Consider the following 16821-nt stretch of genomic DNA (forward strand, 5'->3'; position numbering starts at 1 on the left):
AAACGATAATTATAGGAATCATGTCATTTACTGGACGCTGTTAATGTCTCTAAAGTGACAGATAAGTATCCTAAAAGGTGGGTTTAGCTGTATAATTCTAATTGACATGATACCCATATTTTATTAATAAAAAATCTAAAGCAAAATGTTGGTTGGTTAAGCAATCTAAAAAGTAAATGCATGAAAAAATAATTTTAATTCCTTCAAATATAGCTTATTTATGTCATTATTTTAAAAATTTTACATAATAACTGAACGTATTTATGGATAGATTTCGAAATGAAATCACCAGTGAAATTATATTTTTATTTCTTTATTTTAAATATAAAAATACGTTAGTGATATTTCAACCTTTTTTGTTAATAAAAAAAATAACTTCTTCAACCTAAACGGAGAAAAAACAACAAATGGGTTCAAAACCCACTAGGCTCTCGTTAGACACACTAGCTTCAAAATAATCCCACCTTTTCTGTTAAAACAAATCTCTCTCTTTCTCCATCTCTAGTGACCAACTGGGAGTAGAAACCAAACAAAACAGAAATAGAAAGAAACGTCTCTGTTCAAACATGGGAGATTGAAGATTAATTGCATCCCTTTTGATTTCCACCGTTCTTCTTACACCAAACTCGTTTCTGTTATTAGAGCATGCCCATTAGTGGTTCTTAAGGGGTTCATGGGCTCGGGTTCATAGGGCCGGAAGAGAAAAAAAAATAAAAAAATGGGCTAATTAGCGTGACCCGTCTCTTAGCGGTGATCCGTCCGTAGCGGAGTTCAAGGCACGTGTCACGCTGAGATTGGGCCCGTGTTTTCGAGTTGAAGCGGAGTAATTCGCGAAACCTTTCATTTTCTTTTATTCCGCAAAAGCTAGGGTTTCTTTCTCGTCTAGGCGATTCAGAGGCGATTCTCGTGCGACGCCGATTCCCGGAGCTTTTCACCATCAAATCGACGACGAACGGTTTCCTCCACGAGCTCAGGTTAGTATGTAGTACATTCGCGGTTATTTTCAAGCGTTTTGGACAGGGAAGGGTTGTCGGCGATTCTTAATCGATTTAGGGTTTTCGTAGTTGGGTTCAAAATCGTGTTGGGGCTTTCAATTAATCTTCATGCGGGGTTGTATTAACTGACTCATGGTTGGTTTGTCTGGGATTAAAATTGATTTGGGGATTTAGGGTTAGGGTTCGAAATTGATAAAGGGTTACGGTTCTTATATGGGTCTCGTTTAAGGGTTTTTAATCGTCATGACGGGTTGATCTCATATTTTTCTATATACTTTGATTTGTTTGATGACTTTGATGACATTTTTTTTTTTTTGTGTCTGCTACAGATGGATCCCGCAGCAGAGAGAAGAGACATGAAGAGGAACATTGAGTACAACAATAGCTTGCAATATGTGGCTGATTCGGAGTACGGGATACCGACAAGGTGTTACTGTGGTGGGAGAATGATTGACGAGGTTCAGGGGAAGGAGGAGAGAGACACTTTTCCTGGGAAGCGCTTCTTCACATGCATAAACTACCAGGTAATAATCTATGTTTCTGTTTATTTATGTTCTTTTCCTTATACTGATTTTGATGAATTGTTTTTTTTTATGGTTTAACCAAGGCTGATGGGCTCCATTATCGTCAGCCTTGGGTTCACGGTGTCCAGGAGGAGATCGAGAAGCTCACTAACCGCCTGCAGGCGGCTGAGAAGGTGATCAAGGAGGTGCCCATCCTCAGTCAACAGATTGAGTCACTTGAGGTAATATCCTATATCTTCATTGCATTGCTTATCTCTTTTGGTGTTTCATTAGTGAAGAAAACGTATTAACTCATTTTCTTTTTGTTGTTTACATGTCCAGGAACAGGTTAAGAGGCTCTCTGGCCAGGTTGATGTTCTCAGTGTCAAAGTCGCTGACCTGGAGATGGTCTGCTTCGATTGAAAAGCAAAGGTAAGACTCAACTCTCGATTACTGTTTGTGTGTCTTCGTTTCCTGCAATTGTGTTTATTCTTTTGTTTTTTAATATGTTAAGCGTATATAAACTGAACTACAAGTAGTTCAGTTTATAAACTATAAACTAGAAGCTTAAAGTATAACTAGAACTACAACTAGAAGCTTAAACTAAAATCGATCATAAATTCTATCTGTTTATTGGTTGGTTGTTGTGGTGTGATTAATATGGAATTGTACTGAGGTTTTAAAAAATGTTTGCAGTGATTTGATAGTTAGAGTTTAATGAAGTTGTTGTGTGATCAATGTTTGGTAGTTAGAGATAAATGTAGTAGCAAATAGTAGTTTAAAAAGATAGCAAAGCCACTTCTAAAACACACACATATCAAACCCAAACCGAAACCAAAATGGAACCTTTAGCCCAAAACCCACAAGCCTCTCCCGTTAACCAAAGACGCAAGTGGACAACCAAAGAAGACGTTGTGCTCATCAGTGCTTGGTTGAACACCAGCAAGGATGCCATCGTCAGTACTGACCAGAAGGCCGGAGCATTTTGGAAGAGAATCGTCGACTACGTCAACGGAAGCCCTCAGCTCAGTGGCGCCGTCCCTAGAGAGTGGAGTCAGTGTAAGCAGAGGTGGGGGAGAATCAACGAGCAGGTGTGCAAGTTTGTCGGCTGCTATGAAGCAGCTGTGAGGGAGCAAGCGAGTGGCCAAAACGAGAATGATGTCATGAAGGCTGCCCATGACATCTTCTTGAATGAACTTGGCATCAAGTTCAGCCTTGAACATTGTTGGAGAGAACTACGCTTCGATCAGAAATGGAAGTCACTCGCTGTGCCCAAAGAAGGTCCCAAGGAGAAAAGGAAGGAGGTGGTGGCTGAGGAGGAAGCTGCGGATGTTCGGCCTCCTGGTGTCAAGGCTTGCAAAGCAGCCAAACGCAAGAGGCAGGGTTATGATGAAATACATAGCATGCTTGCTGTGAAAAAGGAGATACAGCAACAGAAACTCCTTGAGCGTCTCCTTGCCAAAGACCCTACCCATCTAACTGCAAGCGAAATCACCCTCATGGAGAAACTCATTTCTGAAATGATTTGAGATGGGTAATATGGTAGCTTAACTTGGATAATATGATAGCTTAAGTTGGATAATATGATAGCTTAAGTTGTGGTTCATTTGGATAATATGATAGCTTGTTCGTTTGATTGCTGTTTCTTGTGGTTCATTTGGTTACTTGAATGTCGTTTGCTTGAGTTGTGGGGTCATTTGGATAATATGATAGCTTGTTCGTTTGCTTGATCTTGTGGTGTTTGCTAATATGGTTGCTTGCTGTTTGGATAATATGATAGCTTAAGTTGTAGTTGTGGTTCATTTGGTTACTTCAATGTCGTTTGCTTGATCTTGTGGTGTTTGCTTATCATTTGGATAATATGATAACTTGGATAATATGGTTGCTTGCTGTTTGCTGTTGTGCTCATCAGTATATAATTTGTTTTTTCTTTTGTTTTGCAGGTCACGGGCTGGAGTTGAAGTTGTATGGCAGGAAGGGAATGCACATGTTTATTAGCTTTATGGTTGTTGTGTTTCACGGGAAAGTGTAGAATTTTGTTTCTTTCTACACTTCGTTTCAATTAACTTGTTTTGTTTCTTTGTACTTTGTACTTTGTACTTCATTTCACGGGCAATGTAGTGTCTTGACACTGCCAACTCTATATATATCGGCAATGTAGTGTATCGGCTTTACCACTCCTCTCTGCTCTCTATCACTCTTCTCTCCTCTCTATATATATCGGCAATGTAGTGTATCGGCTTTACCACTCCTCTCTGCTCTCTACCACTCTGCTCTCTATCACTCTTCTCTCCTCTCTATTTCAACTTGTATCGGCTTTACCACTCCTCTCTCCAACAACCCTATCAACAACACTCTTCTCTCCAACAACACAATCAACAACAAGTATACTCTTCTCTCTATCACTCTTCTCTCTATCACTCTTCTCTCTATCACTCTTCTCTATATTAAACTTGTGAATAATTTAATTTTTTTTTCCAATAAAATTGATGTTTCTTATTAAACTATTGAACAATTTAATTTTTTTTCCAAAAAAGAATTGTTTCTTATTAAACTTGTGAATAATTAAATTTTTTTTCCAATAAAATTTATGTTTCTTATTAAACTATTGAACAATTTATTTTTTTTTCCAAAAAAGAATTGTTTCTTATTAAACTTGTGAATAATTTAATTTTTTTTACCAATAAAATTTATGTTTCTTATTAAACTATTGAACAATTTATTTTTTTTTCCAAAAAATAATTGTTTCTTATTAAACTTGTGAATAATTTAATTTTTTTTCCCAATAAAATTTATGTTTCTTATTAAACAATTGAAGATTTTTATTTTTCCATTTTGGTTTTGTATGAAGGAAGAAGTGTTCAAGTGATGTCTTTCTCATCAGATGATGCAGCAGATAAACTAATTGAAGATACAGTTGACCAACATGTTGATAATTTTATCGACCAACATGTTGATAATTTTATCGACCAACAAATTAACAAGCCGAAGAGACGAGCTTATATCGAAAGACATAGGGAGCAAGGCCACGAAGACCTTTGGAACGACTATTTCAGTGAAAATCCTACATACCCACCAGAAATGTTTAGGCGGCGTTTTCGAATGACGAAGCCATTGTTCCTTTCCATTGTCGATCGCCTGAGTAATGAAGTTCCATACTTTCGTCAGAGACGAAATGCTCACGGAAGGTACGGTCTATCTGCACTTCAAAAGTGTACTGCGGCTATACGTATGCTAGCATATGGTCAATCGGGAGATACGTATGACGAATATCTCCGACTTGGTGAGAGTACCGCACTTCTATGTTTGGAGAAGTTCAACGAAGCGATAATACAATTGTATGGAGATGAGTATCTACGAAAACCTACACCAGCTGATCTTCAACGATTACTCGATATCGGAGAGGTACGCGGATTTCCGGGAATGATAGGCAGCATCGACTGTATGCATTGGGAGTGGAAAAACTGTCCAAGGTCTTGGAGAGGGCAGTACACACGAGGTCACGGAAAGCCGACCATTGTCTTAGAGGCTGTGGCATCACAGGATCTTTGGATATGGCACGCATTTTTCGGTTTACCAGGTACCCTCAACGATATTAATGTTCTCGATCGGTCACAAGTTTTTTCTGACATTATACAAGGTCGAGCTCCTAAAGTTAATTTCACGGTCAACGGCCACAATTATCGTATGGCGTACTACCTTACAGACGGAATCTATCCTAAATGGTCAACATTTATCCAATCCATCCCACTACCTCAAGGTCTTAAAGCTGAGCTTTTTGCTGAAAAACAAGAATCCGCCAGAAAAGATGTCGAACGTGCTTTCGGAGTTTTGCAATCGAGGTTTGCAATAGTTAAAAATCCGGCTCTACTATGGGACAAGGAAAAGATTGGAAAGATTATGAGAACTTGTGTCATACTACACAATATGATAGTAGAGAACGAACGAAACACATATATTCTGTCTGATACATCTGAGTTCGAGTCGGGAGAGTCAAGCAGGAGTTCACAGGTGGAAATCTCGCAACCTACGGACTCCCCTTCCAACTTTGTTAGTAGGCATGGCATTCAAGCTCAAATTCGGGATCAACAGAAACATGATCGTTTGAAAGCCGATTTAGTTGAAAATATATGGCAAAAATATGGTGATCTAGATGAATAATCTTTGTATGTTTTTGAATTTCCATTGTATTAAATAAAAAAAAATTTACAAATTTAAAAAAAAAAGTTTAATATTATTTTATTCTTATGAACCCCATTTTCGGGTTCACTAATGGAAGAACAAAATTAATACGGGTTCGTCACTATTCACGGACCCACTTAAAAACAATAAAAAAATCCCTATGAACCCTCCCTTGGGGTTCACTAATGGGCATGCTCTTAATTCCCTCTCTTTTGTGAGCAGCATTAAACTCTCATAAATAAAAGTAGAACTAAAAAAATATCATTCCCTTGCTTCTTTCTCACTGTTACTCTTTCTTCTTGCGTTTTAAGTAATCTCTCTCCTTCTTCTGCCACTTCGATTTTTTCTTTTCTTTCTCTTAGCTCTAAACCTGGAGCTTGAGATTACCCATCAAACTTCATCGAGGAAGCTGATCTCTTCTATGGAATGGAGATTCTGATGCCCTTCCTAAGGCTCTGTCTACTTTCTTCGGTTCTGGTTGCTGCTTCCTCCTCAGGTGAGTTTGATTCATTATGCCCTAAAAGAAACTAATCATTTTTACATTGCTTGATTACATTCAGACAAAACCCAGATGGATGATCAACTTGCTTGTTTTCTTGTCTTTTTCTGTTTTATTTATTATATATATTCAACCGACTTATTATAATTCTGGGTTTTATCATTAACAATGAGCTTGTATTTCGATTTCAGGATTGGACTTGTTGTCTCCATCATCATCACCACCGTCACCGTTAAATGAAGTTCCGATCAGTTCACCGGAACCTCACAAAAACGGCAATGCGCCACCGCTTAAAGCCTCTCAACCGTCTAGCCCTCCTATAGCTGACGTGGAAGCTCCTCCGCCGACAGATTCTTCCGGAGGAAAAGCACCGTCCGGTGAGCCTGTTGTCTGGGTCCCTACTGCTCCAGGTATATTGAGATATTGATTCTGTACACAGACAATTAGTCGAACACTTGGCAAGCACTCTCGAGAAGTAAAATTGTGAAATTAAAAAAAAAAACTCAAATTTTTGATTAGATCTTGAATCTTTTACTTGCACTGTTCTCCAGTTTGAGTTAATCTTGAATCTTTTAGGTTGCAATGTTCTGTAAATTTGCATAAATTTTTGGATCTTGAACTTTTGTAATGCTCTGAATCAGTTGCATCTCCTCCAACTATATCCATTGACATTTCACCACCAGTCATTCCAAAGTTACCGCACTCTAGCTCACCTGGTATGTTGCTTTACTTAAAAAAAAAATCTCTATTTACTTTCCTCACATTGTAACCCAAAATGTCTCTGTTTAATCCTCTCCTCTGCAGTACCCACCTCGAGTCCAACAAGAAACTCACCAACTACCCACCCGGCTTTCCCAATTGAATCTCCTGCCGGTGATAATGGAGATGACAATACAAGTCCGGTTGCCACACCATCAAATGAAACTGCTAAGCCCTTGCCTGTCTTACCACATATAGGTTTTGATATTTTTGGTTGGGGGACATCAATCAATCATATAACTTACTTTTCTTTACTAAATTTCATCTTGTTATATACATTACAGCTTCTCCTCCTTTGATTCCCCCCTCGTCCCCAAAGTTCAATGGACATTCTCATCATACATCTCCACCCCCACAATCAATTCCTTTGTACCATAGACATCATCAAGACCGAAAGAATATCACTGATAGTCCAGCTCCTCCACCACCAAAGAATTCAAACCCTGAAGGTTCAATGACTCCTCCATCATCACACCATGCTCCTTCTCACGCTCCTATCTCCATACCTCCATCACCTTCTCCCACCCAAGGTTTGATATTAGATTCCTCTTCTCATTAATTTTTAATTAGGCAAAAGTCTCTTTCTTTTTAACCTCATTGCTAAATTCTGTTTATTTCTCCTAAAGTTCTTCCTCTCAGGTCCTCCTCTTCAAAATCTCGAAAACTCCCACCTCTTCAAGCATTCCCTCCTCCTCCCCCTAACTCAGGTTTCATATACTTTAATTCATAAAACTGTCTTGTCATCATCTTTCTTCTGCTCTGAAACCACTCTACGTCTTTTGCAGATTGTTCATCAACCGTCTGCTTAGAACCTTACACAAACACACCTCCAGGATCTCCATGCGGCTGTGTCTTGCCTATTCAGGTCTCACTTCGTCTCAGCATGCCCCTCTACGACTTCTTCCCCATGGTCTCAGAGTTCGCCCGGGAGATAAGCGCTGGGGTTTTCATGAAACAGAGCCAAGTCCGTATAATGGGAGCCAACGCCGCTAGTGAACAACCTGACAAAACCATTCTTCTCATCGATTTGGTCCCACTTGGAGATAAGTTCGATAACATGACAGCCATGCTTACGTACCAGAGATTCTACAGGAAGAAAGTATACATAGATGTACCGACCTTCGGCGAATACGACGTGGTCTACGTGCGTTATCCTGGTCTACCACCTTCTCCTCCGCCTTCCGGCGTGACTGTTATAGATCAAGAACCGTTCTCTGGTGATAATAACAGCAACGGGATGGTGAAGAAACCGCTTGGAGTTGATGTTCCGAAGAAGATGAGGAAGAAAGAGCTCAATGCTGGAGGCGTTGCTGTGATTGTTTTGTCAGCTGCTGCTTTTATTGGTTTGTGTTTTGTCATTGTTTGGTTCTTTGTTATCCGGCGACGACGACGGAGGTTTTCTAAAAGAGACACACTTGCTCCTCCTTCACTGCCTTCCTTCTCCAAACCACCAGGTAAATAAGAAAGATTAGTTTAGTTATCAGAGGTCATTAGCTCAACTCGAAAAGGATCTTAAAGGCCGTCTAACAGCAGGTGTAAGTGAATCGATGAACATGGTCCGAGCTGAAAAATTAAAAAAAAAAATTTGAAAATAAATATATAAATTATAAGATAAAACTTTAAACTTTAACACAATACTAAATTTAGAGTTGATAATTTCAAAACAAAAATATATATAAATAAAGGTTTTTGAACAGGGTCCATAAATAATTTGAGACGGTTCTGGATCCTGGCCATTGTGTCAGAGGTCTCTAGTGACCGCTGGGACGAAACTAATATATATAAAGGTTTGTTTGTTTTCAGGTTCTGTGAGATCATTAACCGGAAGCCGGTTTAGCTCAAAGTCACTGTCCTTTGAGTCAAGCATTGCTCCGTTTACTCTCTCTGCCAAGACGTTCACCGCAAGGGAGATAGCGAAAGCTACTAACAACTTTGCGGAGTCGAGGGTTCTTGGTGAAGGCGGGTTTGGAAAGGTCTACGAAGGTCTTTTCGACGATGGGACTAAAGTAGCGGTTAAAGTGTTGAAGAGAGATGACCAGCAAGGTGGGAGAGAGTTCTTGGCTGAAGTTGAAATGCTGAGCCGTCTTCATCACAGGAACTTGGTGAATCTGATTGGTATTTGTATTGAAGATCGTAACCGTTCCTTGGTTTATGAACTTATACCTAATGGCAGCGTTGAATCTCACCTCCACGGTATGTATGTTGACCTTAAGTGCCTCCACGGTTTCTGTGAAACTAAGATCTTGTTCTGTTTTTGGTTTCTCTGTAGGGGTTGATAAAGAGTCCTCGCCTCTAGATTGGGATACTCGGTTGAAGATAGCTCTTGGTGCAGCTCGTGGGTTGGCGTATTTACATGAAGACTCAAGCCCTCGAGTGATACACAGGGACTTCAAGTCAAGTAACATCTTGCTTGAACAGGACTTCACACCTAAAGTCTCTGATTTTGGCCTAGCTCGAAATGCCCTTGACGATGAAGATAACAGACATATATCCACACGCGTAATGGGAACTTTCGGGTAAGATAATACAAACCAGAACTATGCGTATGCAACGAGCGTTTGGTTTTCCGTTCCACTTTAGTTTTTTGTTTTATAATGTTCGGTTTTTCGGTTTTAAAAATATAGGAACCATTTGATGAAAAAAAAAAAAGCTGGCAAAAAAAATAGAAAAGAAATATAGGAACCCTTTGTTTATTTATGAAATTTGATTTCGTTTTGGTTCACATTTCAATTTTCAGTTCGGTTTGTATAACCATGATAGGAACCGGCTAATATCCGATAAAATTTTGTTTCTAATTCGGTTCTGGTTGGTTTTTCTAATAATTTCGGACAATTGGGTAAAGATCAGACTTTTCAGTTTTTGGATTAAATACCAAGTAATTCGTATAAATTTAAATATTTTGGATAAATTTATTTGGATAATTTGATAACTAAAAATATTTTGTTCAAGATTATTGGGCAATTCTATTTTTTTCAGGTAGGTAAGTTTATATTTAGAAGTAGTACTTCTAAAATATTTGATAATTTTAAAACCAAATATAATATATCTAGCGCTTGTAAGTGCTGTTTTTTGTTTTCTTGCTTAACTCGTAAGCGCTGCTCTTTGATAGGTATGTAGCGCCAGAATACGCAATGACAGGGCATCTTTTAGTTAAAAGCGATGTGTATAGCTACGGAGTTGTGCTTCTCGAGCTACTCACGGGGCGTAAACCAGTGGATATGTCACAACCACCTGGCCAAGAGAACTTAGTTTCATGGACTAGGTCTCTTCTCACGAGCAGAGAAGGGCTCGAAGCTATTATAGACCAGTCTCTAGGACAACCCGAGATCCCATTCGACAGCATAGCTAAAGTAGCAGCTATAGCTTCGATGTGCGTTCAACCGGAAGTATCGCACCGTCCTTTCATGGGAGAAGTAGTGCAAGCTTTGAAACTTGTATGCAATGAATGCGATGAAGCTAAGGAACTTAACTCTGTAACTTCACTTACTCAAGATGATAGTAAAGCTGGGAGCTCTTGTGGTGGAGAGGGCTCTGGGAGGATGGCCTTGCTACCGAGTTATGACTCTGAGCCTGACACGGAGAGAGGAGTTTCAGTGTCGGAAATGTTCACTGGCTCGGGGAGGTTAGAGAGAGTGTCAAGCTCTGGTCCTTTGGCCTCGGGTGGAGGCAAGAGGTTCTGGCAAAAGATGAGGAGATTGTCCACGGGAAGTTTGAGTGAGCACGGGTCATCATCACTCATGGTACGATCCGGTTCGCGTTGAAGGATCTTTGGCTGGTTACAGAACGTTGGAGTTTTTGATTGTCCCCTTTTAAGTTAAGAAAGGTGTCTTGTATTACAAGGAACTATTCTTAACCTTAGGGAAACCCGGTTAAGGGAAAAAATTAGGAGAGATCATTCCCGGTCCAATAGTTGGTTGAAAAGATATATTTGTATCTTAGAAGGAACAAGAGATCAGTTGACAAAAAAAAAGAAGGAACAAGAGATCATGTTTTATCTGATTTGATTTAAATGTACATATCACACGTTTTAGTCAAAAGACATCACACCTTTCTCTACAGTCCCGGTACAAGACCGGTTCGCTAGTCTATATTTCATTTTGCCAATCTAGATGTTATGAATTCTATTTTACTATTGATGATGATCAGTAATATACACAGTAATAATTCTTCTAATAACTGCACAATTAATAATATATCTGCAAAGAGAGAGAGACGTTGACAAACAAAAAGAGAGAGAGAGAGACAAACACAACTCTGTTAATCAAGATATCTATCATGATTTTAGCCATTAGACTAATTCTTCATTATTGGTGTCTTTATTTGAATTTTGGCAATCAAATACTCTCTCCGTTTTTATTATAAGTAAACTATGCACATGGATTAAAAAATCATTAATTTCTTAGATTTTCTAGACAAAAACATCATTAATTATTTATTTAATCACAATTCAACCAATACAAAAATAAAAGATATTTTATCATTGGTTATACTGCATTAAATGTAAATAAATTTTAAGTAGAAAACCAAAAACCACTTATAATTTGGAACAAATGAACTTCTCTAAAACGACTTATATTAAGAAACGGAGGGAATAAGATGTAACTGGACTTAGAACTACTCCCTCTGTTTCTGAATAAGTGTCATTTTAGAGTTGTGCACACGGATTAAGAAATCATTAAATTTTGCATATTTTCCATACAAAAACATCATTACCCATATATCTCGACCAATAGAAAAATAAAATACAGAATAAAATTAATAAATTCTGCATTGAAATTCGAAAACGACACTTATTTTGCAACGAAAAAAAATCTCTACAACGACACTTATTATGAAACGGAGGGAGTAGTTCGTAGCTAATAGGCAATAGCCAATGAGTAATGAAGTCGAGACCTCATATTGGTCTTGTTTTATAAAATTTTATTTGGCTATTATTGATGATGGATCAGTAATATACACGTTGTAATAACTGCACAATTACACAATGTTTTTACTCCCCAGCTCTGTTTCTATCTTCAAAAGCAAAGCCAGAGAGAAAAAAAATAATGAAACAAGCTTTTCTTCTGTCCTCCTCAGATTATATACAGAAGAAGCTTTAAATTCGTTTCACCAGTGAGATTCCACTAGGATCACCACCCCACTCTTCAAATACAACTATAACGTTCTGTGGCTTGAGCCATGAACGAGGTACATGATACCTGCAAAAAATAGACAACAACTCTAACGAATCAGGAATTGTATTATAAGAAAAATATTCAAAAGAAAACAAAAAGAAAACAGTTTTGTTTCTCACCATCTTTGAGAAGCTTCACCACAATTACTCTGACATTTCGTGGGGTTGTATGTTCCAGCATAGTTGCAACGTCCACAGTTTCCTTTAGCTTTATAAGCAGGCCAGTGACGTCCAATGTTTCGACCGTTTATCCAAATTTGACCTTTCCCCATTGTGTTCATGTCCACAGCCAATGGTTCGTTTCCTGCTGGCGCCGCAAAAATAGACTGCAATAATATACAAACAAATATTTTTTTTTCATTTGTTCGTTACTTTTTGTGTTTACAATCTAATTATTTTATTTATGAACATTATATTATTTGCTTGTTGTGTTTATCTTACCTTGTACCAACTCAATGGTTGGTTCTTGGCTAGAAATGATCCTTGATTCCATCTCACAGCGGAAGTCGGGGTATGAAGACTCAAAGCTTCACCTTTCATACCAACCTGTTCAAAGCACATTTTAAAACCATTTGTTATGGTTAGTTTCTTGTTATTACTAGGAAAATCAAAAACTTATTGGCTTTGAACATCAAAGAGGACCTTATAGGACCATTTCCATTTTGACATGTCCCATGTTCCTGAGTTAACTCCCTTTAGTGTGACCGCTCCAAGAATTCCTTTATTCCACGTCTCAAAGTGTTTACCAACATTCTACACCAAACCAAGAACAAACCACAAGGATCAAAGATCTAATTAACAATAAAAACTGCTTTTCAAAGAGCTAGTTGGGTCTCGGCCCGTCGGATACTGCGAGTTATTAAAAAAAAAGAGCTAGTTTATATCATCAGGAACTAACCGGAAGACCAACAACAACACTCAAAAGAGCAAGCTTGTTGACACCTGCGTGTAGCCTGATCTTCTGGCTAAATGTTAGTGAAGTGTGTTCAAGTGATCCATAAGCCCTTCCTGTAACAGAGAACATATCATAACCAATGTTGTTAAGTTACAAAACTAGACAAGCTTTGATTGTTTGTCTTAATATACTACCTGCAAACTGGCCATTGACAAACACATGAAGAGCATGCCCAGCTGACCAAGCTGTAAGAAGAGGGAAATCACCAGTTTTCAAAAACCTCTCACCAGCACCGATTGTAATGCTGAGTAGAAATACCCCCACAAGCAAACAAACCGTGAGTTTATGTGTTTCTAGGAAGACTTAAGAGACTGAAACAAAGTCAAGAGAGAGAGAGAGAGTACTTACTCTGTTAGATACCATAAATAGTCAGACTTGTCCCAAGTCATGCTTATCTGTTCCGCAAGCCCGTTTCTTGCAAATGTACCAGCTTCATTCGCAAAAGGAACCACTTCATTGAATGATCCCCAAGAGAATCTTGTTCCTGTTGAAACCATATTCCTATGTACTCCTGGTGCATTGACCTGTTTCATTCAGTTTAATTTAAAGATCAATAAGGTAACTAACTTTTACTTGACTAACAAGTTTTCTTTCATGTCTTTACCTTTGCGGTGTTGTAATATACGGTTTTGCAATCAGGTAAAATACTAACGGACCAAGGAGGCAAATCATATGGGAATCCACGGAACATAACTCTCGCTGCAGAGTTCACATCGTTGTTCGATAGAAAAGCAGCACATGATGACTTAGACCAGAACACATGAGCCTGAAATCAACATTCAAATGATCATTAGGTTTCTTTCTATAAATGTTCTAACTGCAAGTTAAAAAAAAAAGATTTGATCATTTACCTCTTGTTTAGCTCCAAGATATGTGACGGTTGCATCAGCAGAAACCAAAGCTGGCTCGCTGAGTTTGATGACTTTGTGCAATGCTTTCAAGTGACTGTACTTTGGTTCTCTTGTTAAGCCTTTTGGAAGAAAACAAAACCAGATTAGCTAATCATTCAGACAGATTTTTAATGTGTGTTCTGAGTTTTGGTTCGTACCGTATTCATCGAGAGGAGCGTCGTAGTCATAGCTTGAAGCCATGAACTCACCAGCAGTTCTGTCGAAATTTGTCCCTCCATGATACTATATATAAAAACGAAAATTTAGCCGAGATGTTTTCTTAACTCTATTTTATATGTAGTCGTTGCATTCATGTCATGTGTAACTCTTGTTTTATGTTACTTACCATGTAGTAATTGACGAAGGAACCTCCGTTTAGTATGAATCTTGCAACGGAGTATGCAATGTCTTCCACTGGTCTATATGGTACAGCACCTCCAAACTCTGTATACCTGATATTCAATTTAGAAGTTTGTAAATGTTATTTTTTTAAGTTCAGAAAAATTGTCCTCTTAATATTTTTATATAATTGAAAACGATAAAACTTTTATTTTCTCCCCATATTGATGTTGTGACTTACCAACCAGTCCAATTCTCGGTCCACATCTTGGGCTTGTTGTTTGAGTTTGGTTTGAAACCCTCACAGTAATAACCATTGCATGTGTCGATCTATAATTTTGCATTTACAAAACAATGATCATAAAAAAAAATCATCATAAAAAAAGAGGAAGAATTTGAGAGAATTCAACTTCACAAATAAAATATAATATATAATTGAACCAAATTTGGTTTGTATTATTTTAATTTTCTACTGAAAACTCGAAAATGGAAAAAAACGAATCGATGTCAACAATGCATTCTGATAAAACCTAACCTATACCAAATACAGAAGCTTGGTTCACAATCTTCTTAGATTAAAAACCCAAAAACATTTCTGAATTTAATTCTAAAAAGATGATGAAGAAATTTTAGATTTTTCTACAATAAAGAAACAAATACTTTCTTTGCCAAAATATTATAATTAGAAAGAAGGAAAAGGAAATAACATACAATAGGAAAAGGAGCATCCTCTTGCTTGCACATAATCCATGGAACACCTGTCGAGAGTCCTAATGCCATTTGAGCTGCCCATTTTGTGTAAGCCTTTGCTGGTGCACCAAGTTCCCCTTCCCCTGGTCCATATTCATTCTCAATCTGTCCATATTTTTCATTTTACATAATTAAAAGAAAACACTTTTAATTTGGGCCATCCATGTCTAATCATTGGTTAATGATGACAATTAATGTAACAATAACAAAAATATACTATGAAACAAACCTGTGCAAGAATGATGGGTCCTCCTTGGGTCTGAAACAACCTTTCTGCTTTCATCATCCATACGATCTTTTCAGTGAATTTCTTCATTGCAGCCTTTTTCAATATCATTTTGAATTAACATTAATCATCAAATAAGGAGACAAAAATGTTAATATATAATGGGTGAAAGTTGATTATATCTAGAGTTTAAACCTTGAAGGGCTCGTTATCCGTCCTAAAAGATATACCAGGAACAAATTTGAGCCAAACCGGAAATCCCCTAAAAAACCATAAAAATTAATTAAGATCTTATAACCAGTGACTTTTCTTTTCAAAGAGAATTAGTAGTTCTATATTACCCGAAGTTCCATTCTGCGCAGACAAAAGGGCCAATCCTGAGATTAACGTAGAGACCAGCTTGCTGCACCAACTTGATAAACTTAACCAAATCATACCTGTCTCCAAAATAATACTGGACAACCAATAATACAGAGAAAATTAGAAGAGATGTGACTTGTGAGAGAAGAAAAGTAATCAAACAAACTGTTTAATATTTTATTCTTCTGTAATTACATTTCCCGGAGAAGGTTCGTGGCCATTCCAAAAAACATAAGTCTCTATCACATCCAAGCCTCCTTCTTTGGCTTTCTGTATAAGACCAGGCCACATCTACACAAAACAGAGCATTCAATGATTCATGCATTTATTGTTTAGAATAAGGAAAAAAAAAATCTAACACATTATGTAGAACAAAGCTTGGAAAGAAAAACACATTGCACAAAATCAAATTAAGCCAATAAATTCAAGAAAACAGGGTAAAATTATAATTAATGTAGGTTCCGCAGAAGAAACACTACTGAATAAATAAAGAAATTGATTGATGAGAATAAAGAGTATTACATCAGGGGTGCTTCGTGGATAGTGAATGGAACCTGAGAGAAGAATTCTTCTTTGTCCATTGATGATCACAGCTTTACGATCATAAGAAACTGTTCCTTTTACTGAACAGATCAATGATGAATAACAAAGAATAGCCAGAAAAATGGAGACTTTGTCTCTAAAATTCAATCCCATTTCTCTTGATTTCCCAGACGAATAAGATTCGTACTGAAAGGAAATTCTGTTAAATGGGTTTTTTGGGTTTAGATTAATGCTTGTTTTGGAGTAATATTTATAAGAAGAGAGCGATGGTGATACAGATAGGAGGATGTATGTATAGATTTTAAGGATAGCATATCTATTCTTTATTCTTGGAATAGATTAGAGATAGAAATTTATCTAGAGTCTGTCTAATCTTTTTGCTTTGTGCGGATGACTTCGAAACGTCACAACCTACTTATTTAGTTTGATTAATTTTGGATTTTCCTTTTTTTTCTTCTTCTTGTTATTGACTAGATAGCTCACCAACAATATGAGGGATATATATTTTTAACACTGTTTCCTGAAAAACAGTAATTTCAAAAAAGAATCAAGTGTTTTATGGAGTAGTAAATAATATAATGTGGAAGGAATTAGATCGAAAATAATATGCTTAAACAAATATTTTTGATGGTTTGCAAATTTGAATT

The 16821-nt window shown here is 37.4% G+C and overlaps 5 protein-coding genes across 6 annotated transcripts; 4 read left to right on the forward strand and 1 right to left on the reverse strand.

Annotated features, from left to right (window-relative positions):
- The first annotated feature begins 344 nt into the window (after window positions 1-344).
- On the forward strand, window positions 345-3674 carry LOC108841167 (uncharacterized). Of its 2 annotated transcripts, none has more exons than XM_056993341.1 (5): window positions 345-974; window positions 1325-1519; window positions 1603-1740; window positions 1847-1930; window positions 3442-3674. In XM_056993341.1, the coding sequence occupies exons 2-4, from the start codon at window positions 1325-1327 to the stop codon at window positions 1919-1921; spliced, it is 408 nt and encodes a 135-aa protein (XP_056849321.1). In that variant the 5' UTR covers window positions 345-974; the 3' UTR covers window positions 1922-1930; window positions 3442-3674. The 2 variants fall into 2 exon arrangements, with proteins under 2 accessions (XP_056849321.1, XP_056849317.1); XM_056993337.1 differs by having other exon boundaries at window positions 357-974; window positions 1841-1930; window positions 3442-3666.
- LOC130508628 (glutathione S-transferase T3-like) lies at window positions 2338-3027 on the forward strand. Its single transcript, XM_057004222.1, has one exon. It carries the CDS (start codon window positions 2338-2340, stop codon window positions 3025-3027), a length of 690 nt encoding a protein of 229 aa, XP_056860202.1.
- Window positions 3675-4358: 684 nt separating the features above from the next.
- LOC130502633 (uncharacterized) lies at window positions 4359-5839 on the forward strand. The gene has a single exon (XM_056997384.1). It carries the CDS (start codon window positions 4367-4369, stop codon window positions 5657-5659), a length of 1293 nt encoding a protein of 430 aa, XP_056853364.1. The 5' UTR covers window positions 4359-4366; the 3' UTR covers window positions 5660-5839.
- A 39-nt stretch (window positions 5840-5878) lies between these two features.
- Window positions 5879-10994, forward strand: LOC108842925 (receptor-like serine/threonine-protein kinase ALE2). Its single transcript, XM_018615976.2, has 10 exons — window positions 5879-6176; window positions 6371-6589; window positions 6821-6895; window positions 6984-7136; window positions 7223-7468; window positions 7565-7645; window positions 7724-8392; window positions 8742-9131; window positions 9208-9454; window positions 10048-10994. Exons 1-10 carry the CDS (start codon window positions 6107-6109, stop codon window positions 10697-10699), a joined length of 2802 nt encoding a protein of 933 aa, XP_018471478.2. The 5' UTR covers window positions 5879-6106; the 3' UTR covers window positions 10700-10994.
- An 849-nt stretch (window positions 10995-11843) lies between these two features.
- On the reverse strand, window positions 11844-16507 carry LOC108823386 (beta-galactosidase 4). The gene is made up of 18 exons (XM_018596577.2): window positions 16154-16507; window positions 15827-15922; window positions 15613-15725; window positions 15467-15533; window positions 15275-15367; window positions 15007-15150; window positions 14537-14625; window positions 14303-14408; window positions 14115-14199; window positions 13918-14036; window positions 13671-13832; window positions 13415-13590; window positions 13201-13310; window positions 13010-13119; window positions 12754-12864; window positions 12553-12657; window positions 12232-12437; window positions 11844-12136 (listed from the first exon to the last, which is right to left on the reverse strand). The coding sequence occupies exons 1-18, from the start codon at window positions 16325-16327 to the stop codon at window positions 12034-12036; spliced, it is 2169 nt and encodes a 722-aa protein (XP_018452079.1). The 5' UTR covers window positions 16328-16507; the 3' UTR covers window positions 11844-12033.
- Between the last annotated feature and the right edge of the window lie 314 nt (window positions 16508-16821).

Source organism: Raphanus sativus, chromosome 2 (assembly GCF_000801105.2).
Source record: "Raphanus sativus cultivar WK10039 chromosome 2, ASM80110v3, whole genome shotgun sequence".
In the NCBI taxonomy this organism is placed as follows: Eukaryota; Viridiplantae; Streptophyta; class Magnoliopsida; order Brassicales; family Brassicaceae; genus Raphanus; species Raphanus sativus.

Excerpts from the sequence above, each read along its gene's own strand:
- LOC130508628 (XM_057004222.1), top strand. The coding sequence starts at position 2,338 with ATGGAACCTTTAGCCCAAAACCCACAAGCCTCTCCCGTTAACCAAAGA.
- LOC108842925 (XM_018615976.2), top strand. The coding sequence starts at position 6,107 with ATGGAGATTCTGATGCCCTTCCTAAGGCTCTGTCTACTTTCTTCGGTT. Across the intron at positions 6,590-6,820 it reads CTGGGTCCCTACTGCTCCAG|TTGCATCTCCTCCAACTATA; the intron begins GTATATTGAGAT and ends GCTCTGAATCAG. Across the intron at positions 9,132-9,207 it reads CGTTGAATCTCACCTCCACG|GGGTTGATAAAGAGTCCTCG; the intron begins GTATGTATGTTG and ends GTTTCTCTGTAG.
- LOC108841167 (XM_056993337.1), top strand. The coding sequence starts at position 1,325 with ATGGATCCCGCAGCAGAGAGAAGAGACATGAAGAGGAACATTGAGTAC. Across the intron at positions 1,520-1,602 it reads TCACATGCATAAACTACCAG|GCTGATGGGCTCCATTATCG; the intron begins GTAATAATCTAT and ends GGTTTAACCAAG. Across the intron at positions 1,741-1,840 it reads AACAGATTGAGTCACTTGAG|GAACAGGTTAAGAGGCTCTC; the intron begins GTAATATCCTAT and ends TTACATGTCCAG.
- LOC108823386 (XM_018596577.2), bottom strand. The coding sequence starts at position 16,327 with ATGGGATTGAATTTTAGAGACAAAGTCTCCATTTTTCTGGCTATTCTT. Across the intron at positions 15,534-15,612 it reads TGCGCAGAATGGAACTTCGG|GGGATTTCCGGTTTGGCTCA; the intron begins GTAATATAGAAC and ends ATGGTTTTTTAG. Across the intron at positions 14,409-14,536 it reads ACCGAGAATTGGACTGGTTG|GTATACAGAGTTTGGAGGTG; the intron begins GTAAGTCACAAC and ends ATTGAATATCAG.
- LOC130502633 (XM_056997384.1), top strand. The coding sequence starts at position 4,367 with ATGTCTTTCTCATCAGATGATGCAGCAGATAAACTAATTGAAGATACA.